This window comes from Camarhynchus parvulus, chromosome 3 (assembly GCF_901933205.1).
Source record: "Camarhynchus parvulus chromosome 3, STF_HiC, whole genome shotgun sequence".
NCBI classification, from domain to species: Eukaryota; Metazoa; Chordata; class Aves; order Passeriformes; family Thraupidae; genus Camarhynchus; species Camarhynchus parvulus.
In genome coordinates, this window is record NC_044573.1 from 93003819 (window position 1) to 93023537 (window position 19719).

General features: G+C 40.8%; 1 protein-coding gene across 5 annotated transcripts in view; it reads left to right on the top strand.

Moving 5' to 3' along the window:
* The window catches only part of FILIP1 (filamin A interacting protein 1), a 102145-nt gene that overhangs the window by 27545 nt on the left and 54881 nt on the right, over positions 1-19719 (top strand). For 3 of the 5 annotated variants that reach the window (XM_030945424.1, XM_030945425.1, XM_030945422.1), the window contains exon 2: positions 14343-14621. The exons of 1 other annotated variant lie outside the window; for it this stretch is intronic. In XM_030945424.1, the coding sequence (XP_030801284.1) occupies positions 14349-14621 (273 nt within the window). In that variant the 5' untranslated portion in view covers positions 14343-14348. Of the gene's footprint in view, positions 1-522; positions 662-14342; positions 14622-19719 lie in introns of all 5 variants that reach the window. One more of the 5 variants, XM_030945423.1, reaches the window with a different exon arrangement.

The window sequence follows — 19719 nt, forward strand, 5'->3', positions numbered from 1 at the left end:
GCGCCGTGTTCCCTTTGAGCAGACTGCCTGCAGTGTCACCGATACTCTGCTCTCCTGTCACCACGCTGTGCCACTGCCCTGCACATACTCTGCAGAACTGCTCTGCTCAGTGAGGAACCAGCACATCACCTACCAGCTTTTCCCTTTCCTCCTTACAGCTGCTTTTTTTGGGATGGAGGGGTTTCTTGGTGTTGATCGCCGAATTACAGCAGAAAGCTGTGACTTGGGGCATGGCTCTTTGGAGGCAAAGGGAGTGTGAGGTTTCACCATCCAATTGCTGTGCTGTATCATACCTGCAAGTCCTCCTGGATTCTTCAGGCCACTGTGCACTGTCATGGCTTTGGAAACACAAGGATAAAGCCAACAGGAGTCTCTAATTAAAAATATTAGTATTCTCAAGCCACTTACGATCTGGAAGCCTGTGTTTTCTAGCTGGACTGCGGGCTGGCTGTCAGACAAGCAGAACATGCTGCTTCTCTCTTTGTCCTGGCGTGTGGCCCCTGAGCCTTGTCTCTTCTCCAGGGAGCAGCAGGGACCCCAGTCAGCCTCAGGTGGGAGCAGCAGTGATGGCACAGGGACACCTCTACCCTCGACTCCCTGCTCCCCACTCCGGACCTAGATTCTAGTGGAGCCCCTGCCCTGGGAGCATCCCTGGACTCAGGTATTCCTGCACAGCACGGGCTGTTCTGCTGACACAGCTCCCAGCTGGAGCCACACTCCTAAATAATAACACTCAGGACATGCTGTTGCAATAGCATGGCTGGAAAGCAATAGCTGAGCTTTCTGCAGATGTCAGCTCCAGGAGGTAACCAAAATGACTTATTTCAAACCAAGAACATGTGAACGTGAAAACCAAGAGTTTTTCAAAGGCTCATCTAAATTGCAGAGCTGTTAAAGCCCTTGGGGACTGTTGGCAATTCCCAAGGACATCCTCAATGAGCATTATTTTCTCTGAAACTTTTTAGCATAATGAGTTAAAAATAGGCATCCTGAGTTGAGGACTTAGTGTAATGAGGAACTCTGCAGCAGACACCATGGAATCCTATGACCATATTATGTGTCTTACAATATTCATCTTGGATTTTTCCTGTCTTTAAAAGCCCCATTGCTAGTATCACATTGGTTATACAGCATTCTTTATTTCCAGTTTTAAAGTTCCTCAAGGTGCTAGAACATACTTTGGAGCTGTGAACCCAGCTCAGAAACTAGAAGGCAAACACTAAATTATTTTATAAAAATTTCACTGCTTTAAGCCCAATATTAGATCATATTTTAAAATGTCTGAGTCATTTGGAAAGCTCGGGACTGTCTGTATTAATTATGGCCCCAGAAGATCTATCCCAACAGTTAGAAAGCAACTCCATTTGTAGTCAAGGATTGCAAACACAATCTTCCTGGAACTGAAAGTTGCACATTGTGCAATTTTTATGGCTTGTATGGCTTTTCTATTTTTAGTTGTTTCAAACCTGCAATACATCATCTAATCCTCCTTAAACTGTCATCCATAATGCTAATTGACACTAACTTGGCATAAGAAATTTGCTTTCTTAAATTTATATAGTTACTGTTTTATAACAATGTTACACAAACAAAACTTTATTTTTCTCTGATATAAAATTGATGTGAGTGCAAACTGGTAATGATGTGTTTCTAGTTATGGACTTCAAAACAATTAACAAAAAAAAATTACTCCCTCTCCCAGTATTTTTTTTTTCTTTTAAAAATATGCATGTGTTATAAAGTCCAACAACTGTTCAATTATTTCAGCAAGCCATTTATTTAATATTTGCCTGTATAGACATTTGGAAAAGTTTCTCTGAGGTTTGAGAAAGACTAATATAATGGCACTTCTCAGCTTTTTCGAATACACAATGCGAAGAACAATTTTCAGGGTTTTTTCCTTTCTAGAAATGCATCTTCAAGGTATAAGAGATGAGTCAGCGGCAAGTATTTACACAGAGCTCCCCAGCCTTGTTCTTGCTTATTTAAATACTTGTTTGGCTACCTGCTGAAACCTGCAAGACCTTGTGTCACACTCTGGCTGAGCAGAGGACAGGGGACTTGCCACACCAGTTCATGACTTTTGTACCACATTCCTAAATGTTGGGTTCTGCCAGTATTTTTATTTTCTAGGCTTTCCTATCCCTTTGATTGTAATCCTTTGACATGTACGCCTATCTAACAAGTCCAAGGTTTGTCAAATCCTTGGTGTTTGCTGCTTCCACTGGGTGAATTCTAATGCCTGGAAATCCAGTGCTGCAGCCAAGTCATCCCACAACACTGGGGTGTGCTGCTGAGCATTTTCCATGCAGGCTTTTGGTTTTCCTTGATGGCAAAAAGTAATAACAGTACCAGTAAGTACAATCAGAATAAAGATAATTTTTGCAAGCATGGCAGCCACCTTAGGCTGAGCCATCTGCCAGCTGTACAAAGTTTCTCTAAACTCTCTGGCCATTTCATAGCAGGGTGGTTTTGCAGGCCTAGAAGACACTGACAAACTGCTGATTGATTTTTTCTTTTTTTTTTTTTTTTTTTTTAATTTATGTTGGGATCTTGGGGTTTTTTTGCAGTCAGTGATGCTGTTCAGGATGAATTGAAAAGATGGATACCATGTTTCTGAATTTACCATGTTTCTGAATTTACTTTGTTTAAATGAGTTGCACAATTTAATACAGGGGCATAGGGTGTATGTATTCCTCAAATTCCATTTCATTAACAGCGTCTTTCAGGTTTAAAGGTATAAAATATTCTTAATTAGTAAAAGTAAGGAAATATTTATTCAACATGGGGACTTAATTCTAACTTTTCTGAAAGCCTTGGGAAATATTTTCAGTATATATACAGTGGAGGCTGAACTGTTTAGTTTGAGCTTGCTTTTTTGGCACAGCTGTGCTTAGCAGTTGGCTATTGGATGCTCTGGAGAGCTGCCCTTTAACTTTCCTCTGGGCAGGTCTGAGAAAACCCTCTTACCTCTGAGATTCATGCAGTCCACATGTGGACAAATGCAGATAAGGAAAAGCTCTTATCTGTGGTCTCTGTAGTGAATAGTACCACAGCAAGCAGTGGCACTGAGAGCTCACTCAGGCACTCTCACTAGGCATCTAAAGCTCAGTGAGGTTTATTCTCACTGGGAGTAAAACAGTAAATGAAATGTGAAATGTAAAACACTAAATGAAATCTTGTTTCTTAAGATAACTAAGTATAGCACCTTGAATATGACAAGAGGTGGATTTGCTTCCTCAAAGGAGAAAAACTGGTTCATCTTCCTTTTCCCAATCACAGCTTGGTCCAGCTTGGTCACAGCAGAGCCAAGACATGACAGAGCTGCCAGCAGCAGCAGCACCTGGCCCTGGGTCCACCACACAGGAGAAGCAGCTCCAAGTAATTTCTCAGTCACCTAAACTTCCTTGAAGGCAGATGGAAAATATTTAGGAAACAAATAAGGAATGCTGAGACATTACATAACTGCAGGGTCAGACAGCTTTTCACTAAATAAAGAAAACCAGTAATGTATTTATGTATGCTGCTTTCTTACCTGACCTACCAATAATATGCCATCTGTATATGCACCTCTCCCTCTCTCTCTCTCTCTTTTTTTTTTTTGGATGGTGACCAATATTTTGTGAAATGTCAAATCAGTCTTGAAAATTTGTATTCCAAGACCCGGTGATGCCTTAATATTTAGAGACATCCCACCAATTCCCTTCAGCAACAGAGATCTCCTCTGCTTTTCTGTCATTCAGCTCCTCATATGAAACAAGAACTTGAAAATTTTATGATTAATTTTTTTCAGATTTTTCATTAATAAAAATTAGTTTCTAGTTTCGCTTTCCCTAACTGAAAGAAACCTAATGTAGATCCATTTTTACTGCTCTTTCCTTAATTAGTTGTTTTGTACAATTACAAATTCTCCCCACTCGTCCTCCCAAGAAAAGAATTTAGCATGAGAGGTTGTAGCTGGAGTACCAAATGGGCTCATTTCCAAATTAGGGAGCTCAGTAAGGGTCACCCATTGACTCTTTTCACCTATTTCTTCACAGTATTTTTAGGAATACTGTGTTCTCTGCCCCTCTCAGGCAGAAGTGTGCATGCAGCAAGAGATCTCATGCCTTGTAGAAAACCCATCCCAACAGCACAAGCCACTCCAGTTTCTGACTTCATTGATACAAAGTTGTCAGGGTTGGTTATAGCAGGGACTGTGAGGGCAGACACGATCCCACAGCCTCTGCCATGTCCTAACACTTGCCACCAAGTGTGGCACTGTGTCAGATGCTGATAACGAGGTGCCAAATAAATACCTGCTATTGCCTCCCCACCCATCAGCAAAATCGGCCTTTGTGATGATGCATTTCTGGATCCAGCCCCAGTTTATCAGTGCCCAAATTAAGGGTGCAGTCTCTTTGGAGAGATTAGGGCTGACTCAGAGGGGCAAAACTGAGTCCTCCAGCCATGAACTCTCACAGGGAGACTGGAACAGCACCACCCTCAACCCAGCACCTTTTACCATGGGAAGATAATCAGGGGATGCTTTTCCTGGCGATAAATAGGAGCCACGGTGGGTCAGCAGTGGTCACTGGAACTGCCTGACTGAGGAGGAGGACGACGGACCTGCAGTTCTAACATGGCCTCAAGGAGCTCAGACTCCATTTCAAAGACACTGCAGATTATGGATGGAACCTAAACTTCTACCTAAGTCACACAAGTGAAACACTTAAAGCTGAGCACTATGAATTTATAAGTGCAGACAACTTTAACATCACGTAGGCTTGTAAAACACCCATTCCATTTGTTGGATCTCTTTTAAATGTCTTTCCATGGCTCTGAACTGAAATTACTTTCTAAGAAAAGCAACTGAGCAGCTATCCTTCCTAGTTAAAAAAAAAAAAGAAAATTAAACTCTTTTAATGAAATTAAGAAAGGTAGGGTGTTTGGCTAGTTGCAACAAGACAAACACAATTAACTTATATTTTATCCCTGATGAAATTGGATTTTAAGATGTCACAGACATGAAAGAATCTGGCAACAGGTAATCCTAGTAATGCTAATGCAAGACCAAGCCTATGCAGAAATATTTATTTGCTTCTTCCTTCTCCTTTACTTCCTTACTCAAAGTAACTATGCTGTATTTTCAGCTTAGCCTGAATTTTTGCTCTGAATTAAAAGGCCAGGTGAAGATTTAAGCAGATTAACATTAAAAGGCTGTTAAGAAAACCCATCAAAACCAGCTCAACCTGTACATGCAGGATAACTCTTTAACTTCATTCTTTTCAAGTGAAGAAATTGTTGTCTAGGGATTTTGAAACCATGACATTATAAGAGGCATGCAAATATGGTTTCTAAAAATGAAAGCTATTAAAGTGGCTGAGGCCATTCTCAATGCCCAGGTGAGGCATCTGCAGATTGTTGTGCTGCTCCCTGTCAGCAATGTGAGCCATTGGTATTATTTAAATCATTTAGGCTGACATTTACTTCTTTACTTTCTTTGCCACAAGTTCTGAAGTCAGTGGAAAGCCTGCAGGATTACGGGGAAATGATGACAGTCACTGGGCTGGCACTGCCAGGAATGAAGTAAGACTCTCCTTTCCTGTTACCTCTCTGCAAACAGTAATGGCAAGTGAAGGCCAGGGCTTTGAATAATGCAAGGGCCACTCTGGAGCCTCACAGTGCCAGTCCCCTTATCAGTGACACAAAGAGCTCCAAGTTTGAGCCACCAAGCCCAACAAAAGCCAGGATAAGGCTGGTGTGAAGTGAGGATGTTGTACAACCTCTCTCTGTGCTTCAGCTTGCCCGTCTCTTCCTGACTCCTGCTGAACCTCTCTATCACCAAAATATCCCTCAGTAGCAACTTAAAAATATGCCTCTAGAATAAGTACTAGCGTTCTGTGTGCCTTGATCTAACTTGAAAAATTCGAGGTTTTTTTCTGTTTTCCCACCACCCACTGCTTATTTTCTCTCTCCAGACTGTGTATTTATGGTGAGTTGCACTTTTCCTTAGCACGGCTGATTAGTTTTCCATTTCCTCTGTTTGTAAAGGCTGGGGAAAGGAAAGGTTGTAAATTAAACAGTGAGGGGGCATGAGCACAGATACTGGAAGGTGGATGTGTGTACTCTTGCTAAATTCTTGCAGTGGTCCTTGGCACACTTGTGGCCAGGGCACTTAACACCCTCCCATCCCATCTGAGAGCACGTTTCAGGAGTCAGCACAGGCTAGGAGCAATTCCCAGTGGGCACTGTGGATGCAGCCAACATGTTATGGATGCTAAGAGGGCTTAAGAGCCTGAAGTATTTTCCAGGACAGCTGGCCTCACAGTCAGAGAGGAGTCCTGGGCATGGTTAATCTCCAGAATAAGTGTAGCCAGAGAAATTTTTTTCCCAATGGGAAAAATACTGCTGTAAAACCACCAAAATTCATAGAGAAACCCAAGGGCAGGTTCAGTATCAGAGACTATTTTTAACTCCTTGTTTTGAAACCAATTAAAATTCTCACAGGAGGAACCTCTTGGGAGGTGGAAGGCAGCCCAGTCTAATGGAGGGGGTTAAATTCACATCTCACCAGATGACAAGGCATTCATGTGCAAGCTGGTACTCTGTGTCTATCAACAACTGAAACTTCCTACAAAGGAGTCACTGACAGAGATTTGGAACTTGCTCCCTGCTTTGGTTGACAGTTGAAATTTGAGATGCTGCAGATGGCTTTTTTTACACTGTTGTCTCTTGGAGACTATATTTGTAGATGATACAGGTCCTCTGTCTAATTATTTCCTTTTGCTGTAAAATCTGTAAGGGTATCTATATTGTGATTATTTTTTGTATTTTTTTAAAACAAAAGAAAGACTAATTAGTCACATGTAAAACATAGCTATAGTTTACTGTTTCAGCAAAATCAGAGCTGTGCAAATTATGGCTACTGAAAAGAAGACAGATTCAAGATCCACATCAGGTCAGAAGGAGACACCAAAATGTTTACCTCTACCCAAAGCTTAGAGTTTGCTTTTGGGACATTAATCTTTCTGTCTCATCTCACACTTGTTAAAAATACAAGTTAATTTTGAAATAAAAAGTAATTTCAAAGTGAAAAGTTGAAACTTATCTTGTAGAAAGCTAAGGGCTTCCTCATTTCCTAATTGTATTTGCTATTTGTCCCATGGTTCGTCCCTAGGTTGAAGCAGGCTTGCAAATGAATGAGTTTACTTTCTGTGCTGTATTCCCTCAGTGATACTTCATTTTTAGGTATTTTGGTTGGTCATGGTGAGGATACAAACAAGGCAAGACCTGTGATGAGTTTCAGCCTGCTCCTGTGTACTGCTGCTTTCAGCAGTTTTCTACCACCTTGGCAGGAGACTGTGCACTGTTACAGGAGCAGTGATCTTTAGAAACTACTTACTAGAGACACTAGAGTGTTGTTCCTATGTCCACAGTGTATTTCACCTTGTGGGTTATCAGCTTGGTTCTATGCTGCCAACAAAAAGAAATGACCAGTGCTTACCTAACACCAGAGATTTCCCAGCTGCAGGAGTGAAAACCCTTTGGTAGGCCAGCTAATCTGCATCACCTCTCTCACCATTCTCCAGGCACGTTCTGGCTGTCAGGTGATAAAACAAATGTTTAGGAGGTTTGGACTGGAACTAATGGTGATGTTGCTATTGTTGTCTTCATGTGAAGTTCACAGATTAATTTGAAATGGGTTAACTCAAAAGAGCTGTAAAACAATATGTGAGGAATCATGACAGGGCACAGTGCTCTGAGAGTGGCTGTGTCTCAAGACAGGCTGCATCAGCTGGGTGCAAGACCCCAGAAAGCAGCAGCATTAATTTCTTCCAAAGATTCATCTTCCTTCAGATCAGGGGTATTCCTGGCCATGGGACACCCCAGTGTGCTGGGAAGAGGGATGATTCACCCACCTGTCCCAGCTCAGCTGAAATGCGCTAGAAAGGCTGCACTGCAGGCACTTGGCACTGCTGCCCCCCTCCTTGCTCCTGGCTAGTCCCTTTCAGCCACATGGCCACTCCAGAGAATAAATGTCTCAGCCCTCATCAGACCTTGTGGCATGTTTGTCCAGTGGTGTCAGCGACTTGAACTGTCTCCTCTGTGACTCCTGTTTGTACTTTCTGGCAGCTGGGAAGCACAGTAATCAAAACATGGGTAGGGTGATATATAAAAGTTTATTTTTTTGACTCAATTATGATCTAATAGCTTATCATTCCTCATGCCTCATGCATCCAAGATGTTTTTCCAGATGAAGCCTGGGAAACATGAATCTTTGTGAAACAAGTCTATGTTACTCCTTAGTTGGTCAGCATGCATTACTCATGTAGAAGTATTCCAGATGAAACCACAAGTTTTCCTGAAAATGACAAAATTAATGGAATTATACCAGCACAAACTCTGTTCTTTGTAAATCTCTGCCATAATTTAGCTAGAGAAGAGTTTACCTTGGAATTAAGAAAATGGAGTTAAAGTGGTATAAATCTGCCTTGGGGATGACTGTGTTTCCTCTTTTAATTTTGTAGAATCCTTTTCTGCTTTCATGCTGATTATACTTATTTAGAAAGACACCTGGATATGGAATTTTCAGAAATCTATTTTCTTTCTGAGAGTACATTTATGCTTATTCCTCTTTTTTTCTTCCAAGCAAAGCAACTATTGTTGATCTAGTCCTTGGTGAACACAATCCGTGTGTTACTATGCGCCACTGTTTCAAGAATAAATTTTAAAATAAAAAAATAAGTCTTTGATAAAGCAAAAAGGCTTTGCTGATTCTCATGCTGCACCTCAGCAAGTATGTCTGCTACAACCTTGCTACTTTTCTACACTACTTGCAAACACCAAACCCCACTATGGCAGCAGTGTCAACAGGATGAAGCAAATATTTATTCTTCAGTGCATGAGGCTCAGCACTGGGTGCTGTTCCTCCTAACACCTGTATGACAAACACTTTTCCAGGGCAGCAAGCAGACCAGGTGAAAGGATGAAAGCAGCAAAGGTTTACATAGCTAGACTAGCCACAGGTCCTCTGCTAGTCCGTACAGGAATTACAGCCCTGTGGTTTGGTTATTCAAACTCTTCACTAAATAGAGAATTGTCCTGGTTCAAAGAGTATCCATAGCTCCGTGCCAAGAGTCCAACAAGAAGGGCAAGCAGCAAACATGTGCTCTCACAAAAGCACATTGGCAAAGTGTAACACTGTCAAAAGGAACAAAGACCTTTTCTTGTTTGCTCAAATCATGATGCATATGAGGACAAGAGACTGGGGTTAGACAGCACAACAGATTAGTACTTTAAGCTCGAAAATTTAGAAATTCAGGAAACTCCAGGATGACTAAGGTCAGATATTTTTTCTGTTCTTTATTGTATTAGTCATTAGGTTTATTGCTCTCCTCTGACCATCATGACTGAAACAAACACAGGAGCCATCTGCAAAAGCAAAAGCCAGAATGAGGTCTGCATTCCCTCGGCCTAGTTCATTCACAGTCCAGAGTCTGTCACATCCAGAGCTGCTCCACACAGTGTTAGAGTCCAACTGCACAGCATTGCTCATTCAGTGCAGCTACAGCTCCTACTGGGCCTATCACAACCTCTTGGGAACGTGACTCCTTTTAGTCTCTTCCAGCCAGACAAAATAATGAACATCAGCAGAGCCCAGGAATATGACCTGGAATAACCAATATGAAAACTAATAATTTTAATCAGTTTCTGAGGTGGTATGAACAGTTGTATCTCTACATGATTGTCCTGTGACAGTCACACCATTGAAGCCAGGTAAACTTAGTTGTGGTTATCCAGATCCCTTGGGGCTAAAGACATCCATTCCCATCTGGGGTGGCTCTTGCTGAGGACTTCTAAGCCAACAAGGTCAATTTGATGTCCCCACCCTCCTCTCCTCCTGAAATTTGAGAAAATGTCTTTTCCCCTTCCCTTCCCTTCCCTTCCCTTCCCTTCCCCCTTCCCTTCCCTTCCCTTCCCTTCCCTTCCTTCCTTCCCTTCCCTTCCTTCCTTCCCTTCCCTTCCCTTCCCTCCTTCCCTTCCCTTCCCTTCCCTTCCCTTCCCTTCCCTTCCCTTCCCTTCCCTTCCCTTCCCTTCCCTTCCCTTCCCTTCCCTTCCCTTCCCTTCCCTTCCTTTTCTCATCTTGTCTTTGATGTTTTTTTTTTGGTTTTTTAACTGGTACCTACAACTTTCAGATACAGACTGACACTATTAAAAATTTCCTAGCTCTCCTCATCATTTTTGGAGTGTTTCAGATCTGATGGAGGGTTTATATAATTTGGTGTCCACTTTGAGTATATTTATATTATTTTTCACTCCTAGTCTTATATAGTGATCCATAACCTCCAGGCAGAAACTTGAATTGCTCAGTGCTTGAGTTCTCCTCAATCAACCCTGTGTACCCAGGCACTTTTGCACATCACTTTGCTCCACTCCAAATTCCTGCACAGCAGAGCCCCTGAAAGATACAGTTCCCAAAGCAGAGAAACAAATTCCAGTTTTGGTTCACTAACCCAGCTGCACTGTCCCTGCAATACTTTGTTAGCCTGTCAGAAACCCAGCACTTTCATGTCATACTCTAATCAGTTAGATCTGCAACTGAGATCCAGACTACAAACTTATTGCCAATGGCAACAACCATATCATGGCTTTAAATCAACTTTTGTGCATGTGTGTGTGTATTATAACATTATTATTATTATTATCTTAAGGGAACGTACTATGGAGCCAAAATCATCATGTCCAATTAGCAAGAGGGGCTGCACATTAAGTTCAAAGAGCCCCTTTGCGTTATCTGATTCCAACAGAACCAGTAACAGAGTCTAATCTAACCTGCCATTTCAAGAGCTTTGGGGAGAACAAATTGCCATCAGAGGGGGAAAGACTTGGAATAGCATGCAGCCTGTCCTCTCCTGACATCCTACTCAGCAAATTCCTCACAGATTTCCTCCTGATGTCAGTAAAACTAACATAAAGGTTATTTCATAAAATCTTCTGTGGATTCTAACTTGTGAAAACTGAAGGATCCATGCCCAGAACAACAATAGAGGCTCATGTAAATAACCATAGCATCTGTCCTATGTGCATAAAGCTTAACAAATGACTGAACCAGAGGAGGGGCTGAAGAGTTCCCATGCTGTGAGCACATATTGAAATGAGCAGCCAATAAGTGTCAAAATCAAGGTGACTGATCACATAAAGTCTTCTTTTTTGACTGGAAACTGTTAGGAAAGGTTTCCAGCTTAATATGCAATTTGATAAGGAGTGGGAAAAAAAGAAGTAGAGTTAAGTGCTAAAGTTGTTATAAATCATATGAGCTATTTCTTCAGGGAACACAATCCCTTCAGCAGATCAGGAATGCTGTAAGATATGGAGATGTGGTCAGGACTGACAGCAGGAGGTCATTTGTTACCAGTGTAACAAATGGCAGTGTCCCCAGAATCAGTTTTGGAACCCTGGTGAAACAGCGGATAAGCAAAGTTTGGGATTTGGATATTTGCATACTGAAATCATGTCATGCAAATACTCAGAAACTTTCCTTTATCGTGGTGCCATCAGAAATGCAGACGGATATCCAAAATGATAATGCTGAGCACTCCTTTCCAGCACACAGTATTTCAGCCAACATCACTGGTATGTTCTGGCTACTTCACACTGCTCTGATTAAAACTCAGTCACCCTTACAGCTGCTTTGTGTTCCTAGAGCACTGCACAACAGCTGGATCATGCCGTTGATTTTGGCCCTTAAACTCCTTGGAAATTACTGTGTGAATATCAAAACCTTGGCCTTTTCTGTCACCATTTAAGCTTCTGTCACCTATATCTCTGGCTTCAGCACATGACACCTTTGCATTTGGGTAATGTGTTGAAAAAGTATCAACATCATAAGGGAAGACAGAGTAAGTGTTAGCATTACCCTGATTTTGGCAGGCTTTCACACTAAGAAAGGCTGTTAGGGGCAGTGTCCCTGAGTGTGGCAGACTGTCTGCCACACCTACTGTCAGGTAAGGCTTGCTGCAAAACAAATCTACAAGTTTAAAAGTTTTGAAAGAGGCCAAGTTTGATCTCCTCTAACAGCAACCATATGCTAATTAGCCAGATGATACGAAACACCAGGTCAATTGGTTAAGCCTCTCTGTTGCCATTTTAATGAACATAACTTTGCATTTGTCCTTGGTGGGCCTCAACTGATTTACATTGAGCATAAGCACACTTGAAATATGCATTCCTAATTTCTCTGTTAACAGGTTGATAAGCCTATAGCCAGCTGCTCGGTCTTTACACGGCCTCATGAATTGCTCTCTCAGCTCCCACAAGGACAGATGGATCAAAGTGGCTGTCTTGAGCTATGATGTGCCTGGGTGACACACCACCTTTCATGAAGTCTAACATACTCAGCTAAGTGCATCTGGTTGATTATGCAATGTTTCAGGTTGATGATGTGTCTCAACTACACATAAGTTAAATTTAACATTAATTGTGCACTTTCAGGTCTATAAGTTGAGTCACCTTGCTACAGAGAAATCCCTAAAATGGCACGTTACTAAGCAGAATATACTGTAATATAATAATCTGTTTTCCACTGCAAAACATATACAAGACAGTCTTCAAATATTTGTTCTTAAAACATGTGGGATGTCCTGAATCCATGAAGCTATTCACTGTAAGCCATAAAAAATAGGTTTGGTTTAGAGATGAAAGTGGCTGGAGGCTGTGACCCACAGGGACTCAGAAGGAAACACTTAGAAAATAGAGACAGATTGAATCCCAAGTGCTCTCTCCTGAGAGGAAGCATGGTTGGAAAGTTTCAAACCCATTAAAGTTAAACAAATTGAAAACCCCTATCTGAGAGGAAACATAGTACTATGTTTATTTTTCCATTATAAATCTGAAACCTAAAAGATTTCCTGAGGTTCTCAAGTATTGTTCATGCTTATAATGGAGATCTGTTTTTAGAAAGTGTAATTCATGTATTTAATCCAAACTGTTTGATGAAAAACACCCTGAATAAGCATTCAGGAAGCTAAAGGCCATTGTATACCTGTATCACATATTGTTTGGATAAGAGCAGGGCTACAATGCAAGGAATCTCTTTGTGAAACTCTCTCACTCCAAAATAGAGGGTCTAATTCTCTCCCTATTTATGCTGCTGGATGAATTCCACTGAATTAGTGAAGACATGAGTAACCAGTCATAATGAAAAGACAATCTTCATGCTGAGTGTGAAACTACAAAAGTGCAAGGCTAATTGTGGCACGAGATTTATAATGCTGGCCTGAGTCAAGTACATAGGCAAGCCACTGCAGACCCAGTGTAATTTAGCAAAGCTGAATAATCAATATATTTTAGGTTTTGCTCCCTTACTAGTGGACTGCTGCTCTGCACTCCTTATCAGAAGCGTGTGTGATGTTATTGATGTTGAAAAGCATCTGTTTGACTAATGAACAAACTGCAAACTAACACCAGAGATTAATTTAAATGAGAGGAAATACTTGGAAGCAGTGGAATATTTTTCATTAGATTTATTGCTATAAAATTTAGCAGTACAGTTGGTCAAGTGACAGAGCTGAGAAATGTTTGATGTCATAGTGTAAGGCTCAGTGTAGGTGCTTAAGAAAACAGAAATGTGAGCATTGAATAACCATGACCTGACATTTTGGAGAAACCCTGAATCTTCTGGAAAGAGTGTGTTGATATTGCCCATTTACCTGTTAGTGATTTCATACCATTTGTGCTCATTTTTCAAACTTCTTTTCAACTTTCCTTTATGGAACTTATTGTCTAATAATCCTGTGCAATATTTGCCACCTGATTTACTCTGCATTCTCCATTTTTCTTGGTTACCTGCAATAAAATCATTGTTTATTTCAGAGAAACAGCAGACTGACATTGGTCATGCTTTGGCACTCCACTCTCACAGAGAATTTCTACTCCAGCAATATGCTTTTCAAAAATTTAATCGCATTTCTGTTTCTCAAGTAAGCCACGTATTAAATAAGATCTATTTGACAACCTGCTTTGTTTTGTAGTGTTGAATTGTGAATGATCAACACGTCAGCTGAAGAAAAGGAAACACTGGAACATGTTGTCCCACATCAATTTTAAGTTCCATACATTTAAACTCATATCAGCATTTGGCGTGCTGAAAAAGATGGCTAACCTTACCTCGGGACTTTTTTTCTGCCACACACAGAGTTGTTGGAATGGTTGAGCTTTCTACCACAATCTCTTGAGCACAACAGTATTCTCCAGTTTTTAGAAGACTGTTGTTCTTACCAAAGGCAGTATTTCCACTGTGGCTTTCTTTTTTTGTAAGTAATTTTGTTTACAAATGCATCTTTATGTTTGTTTCTTTCTAGGCAGGGATGAGGTCCCGAAACCAAGGTGGAGAAAGCTCGTCTAATGGGCACTTCTCCAGTTCCAAGCCTGTCATCAGCCACACAGAGAATGAAAAACTTCAGGAGGATGCCAAGAAAAAGAACAAACCTCATCGGAAGGAAGATGAGGTCATGGTTTCAGCAACTGTCAAACGGCACTCAAAATCACCCGGTCCTAGTGAGAGAAAGAACAAGAAGTCCATAGAGTTTTCTAAAGAAGACTTGATAAAACTACTCAGTATAATGGAAGGAGAATTGCAGGTAAATTAAACATCTTCTAAACCATATTTTCTATGTACCTATCTATTTTTAGGTTGTCCAAAGAGCACAGAGCTCAGCTAACAGGAACATCATATTTAAGGCAAAGGACCACAATGATAGAGCAGTGGGAGTTGGTCTTTAACAGTCATAGTTTTAAGTGATGCTTTATTTCCCACTACAGCTACCAAAGCAAGATAAATTACAAACACCTGTCAAAGAAACACCTGACAAACAAATGTGGATCTGCAGGTGAGGCTGAAAACAACCACAGGGAAATCAGTGGTGGGTGAGAAGAAGGGAGAGGGGGAAGACAAGTAAATATAGGGAATGCAATTACAATCATTACTCAAGAGGCCAATATACAGGTCAGGAATACTGAAAATGGACCTAGGATGTCCCCTGGAACTTCTGCATATTTAGATGTTACTGAGGCTTCAGCCAAAGCTCTGCCTGTCCTGTCTGATTTCCAGAGCCTGGTGCTTTGCACATTCCTTGCCTTTCAAAGATCCATTCGTTTATTTCTTGGAGTAGTGCTTGCTTGAAAGCTTTCTCAGTTGTCATGGTTTGCATGTTAATTCCGCCCAGTAGTAAGTCCCTGATGGCAGTCAGCCTGATTCTGCACTTAACTTGTCCCCAAATGTCTGTCCAGTTTAGAAATTCTCTTTAATGCTAATACATCATTGAACTCTCTGTAGTGTGAGAGATTCTCTCCAGAGAATTTCAGAAGAAGCTGAAATGTGGTATTTCAAAAAGTCAATATGAAGACTTGAGGCTTTTCAAAAGTTACCCCCTTTTGTGGTCGGACTGCTTTTCAAATTCATACACTGTTTTGGTTGTACTTTAGTGACCTTTTTCACTGAACCTATGGACAAGCAGAAAAAAGCCACCTGACCTGTATGAAACATTTTGTCTTAATCCCTTTATTCCAATTAACTATTACTATTTAGCTTTTCATAGAAGGCTTTACTTTTCCTCACATTCATAACATTATTACTTTAATGTTGAACTTGTTACCATCTGATTTGTTACATAAGTCATCATTAGCACAACTCTGAGATTCCATCTCACTAAGTATCATTAAGTATCACTTTTTCTGCACATAATTCACCTCTAGTTTGTCAGAAACTACTGTCAACTTACAAGAAGTATGCATTCAAAATAAATAATTTTGTCAAAGATGGAGAATGGTCATTTTACAATGAAAACCTGCAGGGGAAAAAAAGGAAGAAAATATGTTGAATGTAATTTTGCAGAGGAAAAAAGAAATTACCATTACAGAAAAGTAACCATTTTTATCGTGCCTCATTTTACTTTATTCAAAATCTTGTATATGTAATTTCCTTAGAGATGGAGCTAGTGTGCAGCTTCTGTGGTGAGAGGAGCCAAACCTCAATAGAAATGTATCATGCTCATGTTATTCACAAAGATTTACCCTGAAGTCACCTTTGTGGTCTGGAAAGGCGAGGTGAAGAAAGTCACTAATGTTTCCTGTGTGGCAATAAATGTGGTCTTTATTGCTTGAGTAATTCTCCTGTTCTTCACCATAGTCTTTCACTTTGTGGGGTAGTTACACAAGCTTTGAAGGGCTGCCCATGTTCTCATTATCCCTATGGGGATGATGGGAATAGATCCTGGACAATACTTTTAGGGGTTTTCATACATACAGACCCCAAAGGGATGTCAGGCACTGCTGAAGCTTCCTGGCATGCCAGGAGGGTATGGGGACACCCACACTGGTGGCCATAGAGTGCTTCTGTTCTTCTGCTCCTTGCAGCCAGGCAGGGAAGAGAGAAATTATTTTTAATCCACACAAGTTTTTAATTTCATGTCAACCCCCCCATTTTAGTTTTTTCCCTGGTACCTGTGTTGACCCATTTCTGAAGTGGGCAAGCTACAGCACTTTGGCTTGAGATGAGAGCCTGGCTTTTACGCTACAAAGGAAGATGAGCCAAGGAAGGCTCCAGCCAAAGTAAATACTCTGGTATTACCTCCTGGCTGTCACAGTGACCTAATGCACTGAGTCATTTCATGGCTTTTTATTTTCAGATCTTTTCAGACATCTCTGGTGGCTGGCTGGCATTTCGTTGGACTGACAAGTCGTACTGCGGGTTTACTTTGAAGCCATTTCAATTCTGGCAATGCAAACACTATCTAGGCATATGTAAGAAGAATTTGTTTTGAGAATAGCATCAGGCTGTACCTGTAGGGAGATGCATTATTTTCTGAATTAAAAAATGGGATAAAATACCATAATTGTTTACTCAGCCATGAGCAGGGGGCATCTTATGCCTGTTCCACCAGGGTGACGCTGCCTTGGAACCCTCAAACAGTGAGCTAAGCCATGGAAGGTAACCTGTGACAGTGACAACTGTGGGGTTAGCAGGGTGAACTGGTAATGTATTTATATGCATCATGTGCTTAGTTCAGTACTCTCATCCTCTCACATCATAGACCCACACCACATTGATCTTGGTACCAATATCGAGCACTTACTTTACAACTTGATGCCCCAGCTCAATTTTGAAGTCAAACATGCCAGAAAACCATGGAGAGATGCCCTGTGCCCTGGAAATGATGTTTATGTCCTCATTTTTACCTTGATTTTGGTTTTTGTTTTCAAAATTATAATACCCGCAGGTAGCTTGCTTGTGCTTTAGCTTCTAGAACCACGTTGGACTCAGCTGTGCCTGTCTTCATGTTTCCTGGCTGGACCCTGTGCATTTACTGAATATAGAGAAGGAAAGCTTTTCACAAACATCTGAGGTCACCACATAACCTATGCCTTATTTTGTAAGAAAACAAAAGGGAAGAAAAAGTTTACAGAAGCTGTAGTGATGAGAATGTGTCCCAATATACATGGCAGGAGAGCTCTTAAGTACAGCCTCTCTGAAGGAGAGTGGGAAGCAAATGAACTGATGACAGGGATTTATTTTAATGGGCCTACAGCTCAGTGGAGTGTATTTTCTCTTGTGAGATCTAACTGCTCATATAAAAAAAGTAGTGATTACATGGTCTTTAAACCCATATTGAACATATAGTGGCAAAAAATCCATGAAGTACTGCTTCCTATACCTGGGGAAAAAAAAATCTAATTTTTAAATATTGTAAAGCTGGTTTGAAAAGAAAACTTCAAATACCAGTAGAATAAGTTGGACCATGAAGGCATGGCATTAATTTGCCTGGTTGTTACAGTGATTTCAGTCAAACCCACATGTGAATATTATTAATTACAGAGCAAGACAGGCAGTGTGGATCTTTACAATGATGATATAATACTATCTGTGGTTCACAGATTTTTGTCCAATGGCCTATGTATTTGTCCTGGCAGGAATATATTCCCTTTCTGTATGGTTTCTGAGCAGCAGCCATTAATCTTCAGCAATACCAACACTGATTTTCAACATTTCCTGATTGGGAGCCCAAAAGGAAATGAGGAGGAGTATTCCTACATGTTTACGACTCACTCTTTCATTGCATGTTTGGGGAAAAAAACCCCACAATAATAAAAGTATATTTATAAAGACAGCATCCCACTACAAATCATTAGGTTTTTCAAGGAAAATAATTTCTTATCCAGATTCTGTGCCTATTGCTGGAGGACAATTTAAGCTTGGGAGACAGTTTCCCATATTTCACACCAATTCAAAAAGGAGCAACTTTTCCACTCAAGGCCTTTATTATAGTCTATGTTTTACTGGGTTTCTCCAGTGCCAACGTGGCATTCATCCCCTGCAGCTCAGCCCCTCAATCCTGTCGAGGTCCCTTGCATGCTTTAGGGCTGAGGGAAATGTTTCCTGAGAGCCTGGCACTGTTGGGTAGCAGAGCTCCTCAAAGCCATGCAGCCATGGGGTGTAAAGGAAATGCATTTTAAGTCGTCAGCTGCTGTCACATTCCCTCTGTTGCAGACCTGAGGGTGCAGATGGGCAATGTGTGAAATCTGATGTCTTGAGGAACAGAATGTGTCATATACAAGAGATGTATAAATTAATATTTATTAATTAGACAAGACACAATTTCTGACAAGTCCTCAGATTTTCAAACGGTCTAATGTAGCACTGGGTTGGGTTTGGTTTGATATTTGAAGGGAAACACAATGTAGCAGATATTCAGAGGTAAATCTATTTATATACCATTCCTGGTTCAAAGGGTGAGACCAAAGCACTCTGCTGTCAAAGAAGTCCCTTCCTTACAAGTATTTAATCAAGACTGCATTTAATGGTTAATTTGAGTGCTTACACAAGGTGCCAGAGCAATATCTTGTTGAAGGGCAGGTGTGGGAGGCTGGTTGCTGAAACAAGACAGTCGTGGGGGAAGGAGATCTCTCATCCAACAGAGACAGGAGGAGCTCACCTTCAGGTGGGCTGCAAGACTTTCCTCTCACCATGGGAGGATCAGGGAAAGGTTAGCAGAGGACTCTGTTTTGTTCTCCCTGGCAAGATCCTTATGAAACACTTTGGTATCAGTGGCTGCACATCCGGCCACCAGGAAAATCCTCTGTCTTAACAAAGTCAATTAACACAATGGGTATAGGTGATAAACTACCCATTGCATGTTAACATTTAAAAGGTATTTTAGTATTTTTCTGTCTGTCTTTCTAGCAGAAAACTATGCTTTGTAAATGCAAAGCAAAGGAAAATTCTTTACTGTTTCCATCTTTCTGCTTTCTACTTTCCCTTTTTTCAGGGTTACATATTATATAATACCTTTTATTCTATAATTGCTCTGTTCAGCTCTTTTTCCCAATATCTAAATTTCCCTATTCACTTTTCTTCCCTTCTTTATTTTTCTAGTTGTGACCTTTTTTCTTACTCTACCTTTTTGTCACTTCCCAGCTCAGGCTTCCCTCGTACTGCAGGTGCATTGACTGACCTGAGAATTCTGGAGATAAAATTGTGCAAGATCTACTGTATATCAAATCCCATAATCTAATTTTTTAGGCAAATGCTCCCTTTAACCTTTTTGTTAACTTAGTAAGCCGTGTTTTAAGATTAGGTAGGTTGTTTACTTTGACTAATCCTATTGGAAAACAGTCCCAGAACTGAAAATCTTTAATGTTTATCTGATTTCTCCCATTTAATTTCTAAAGCAATTTTAGTTA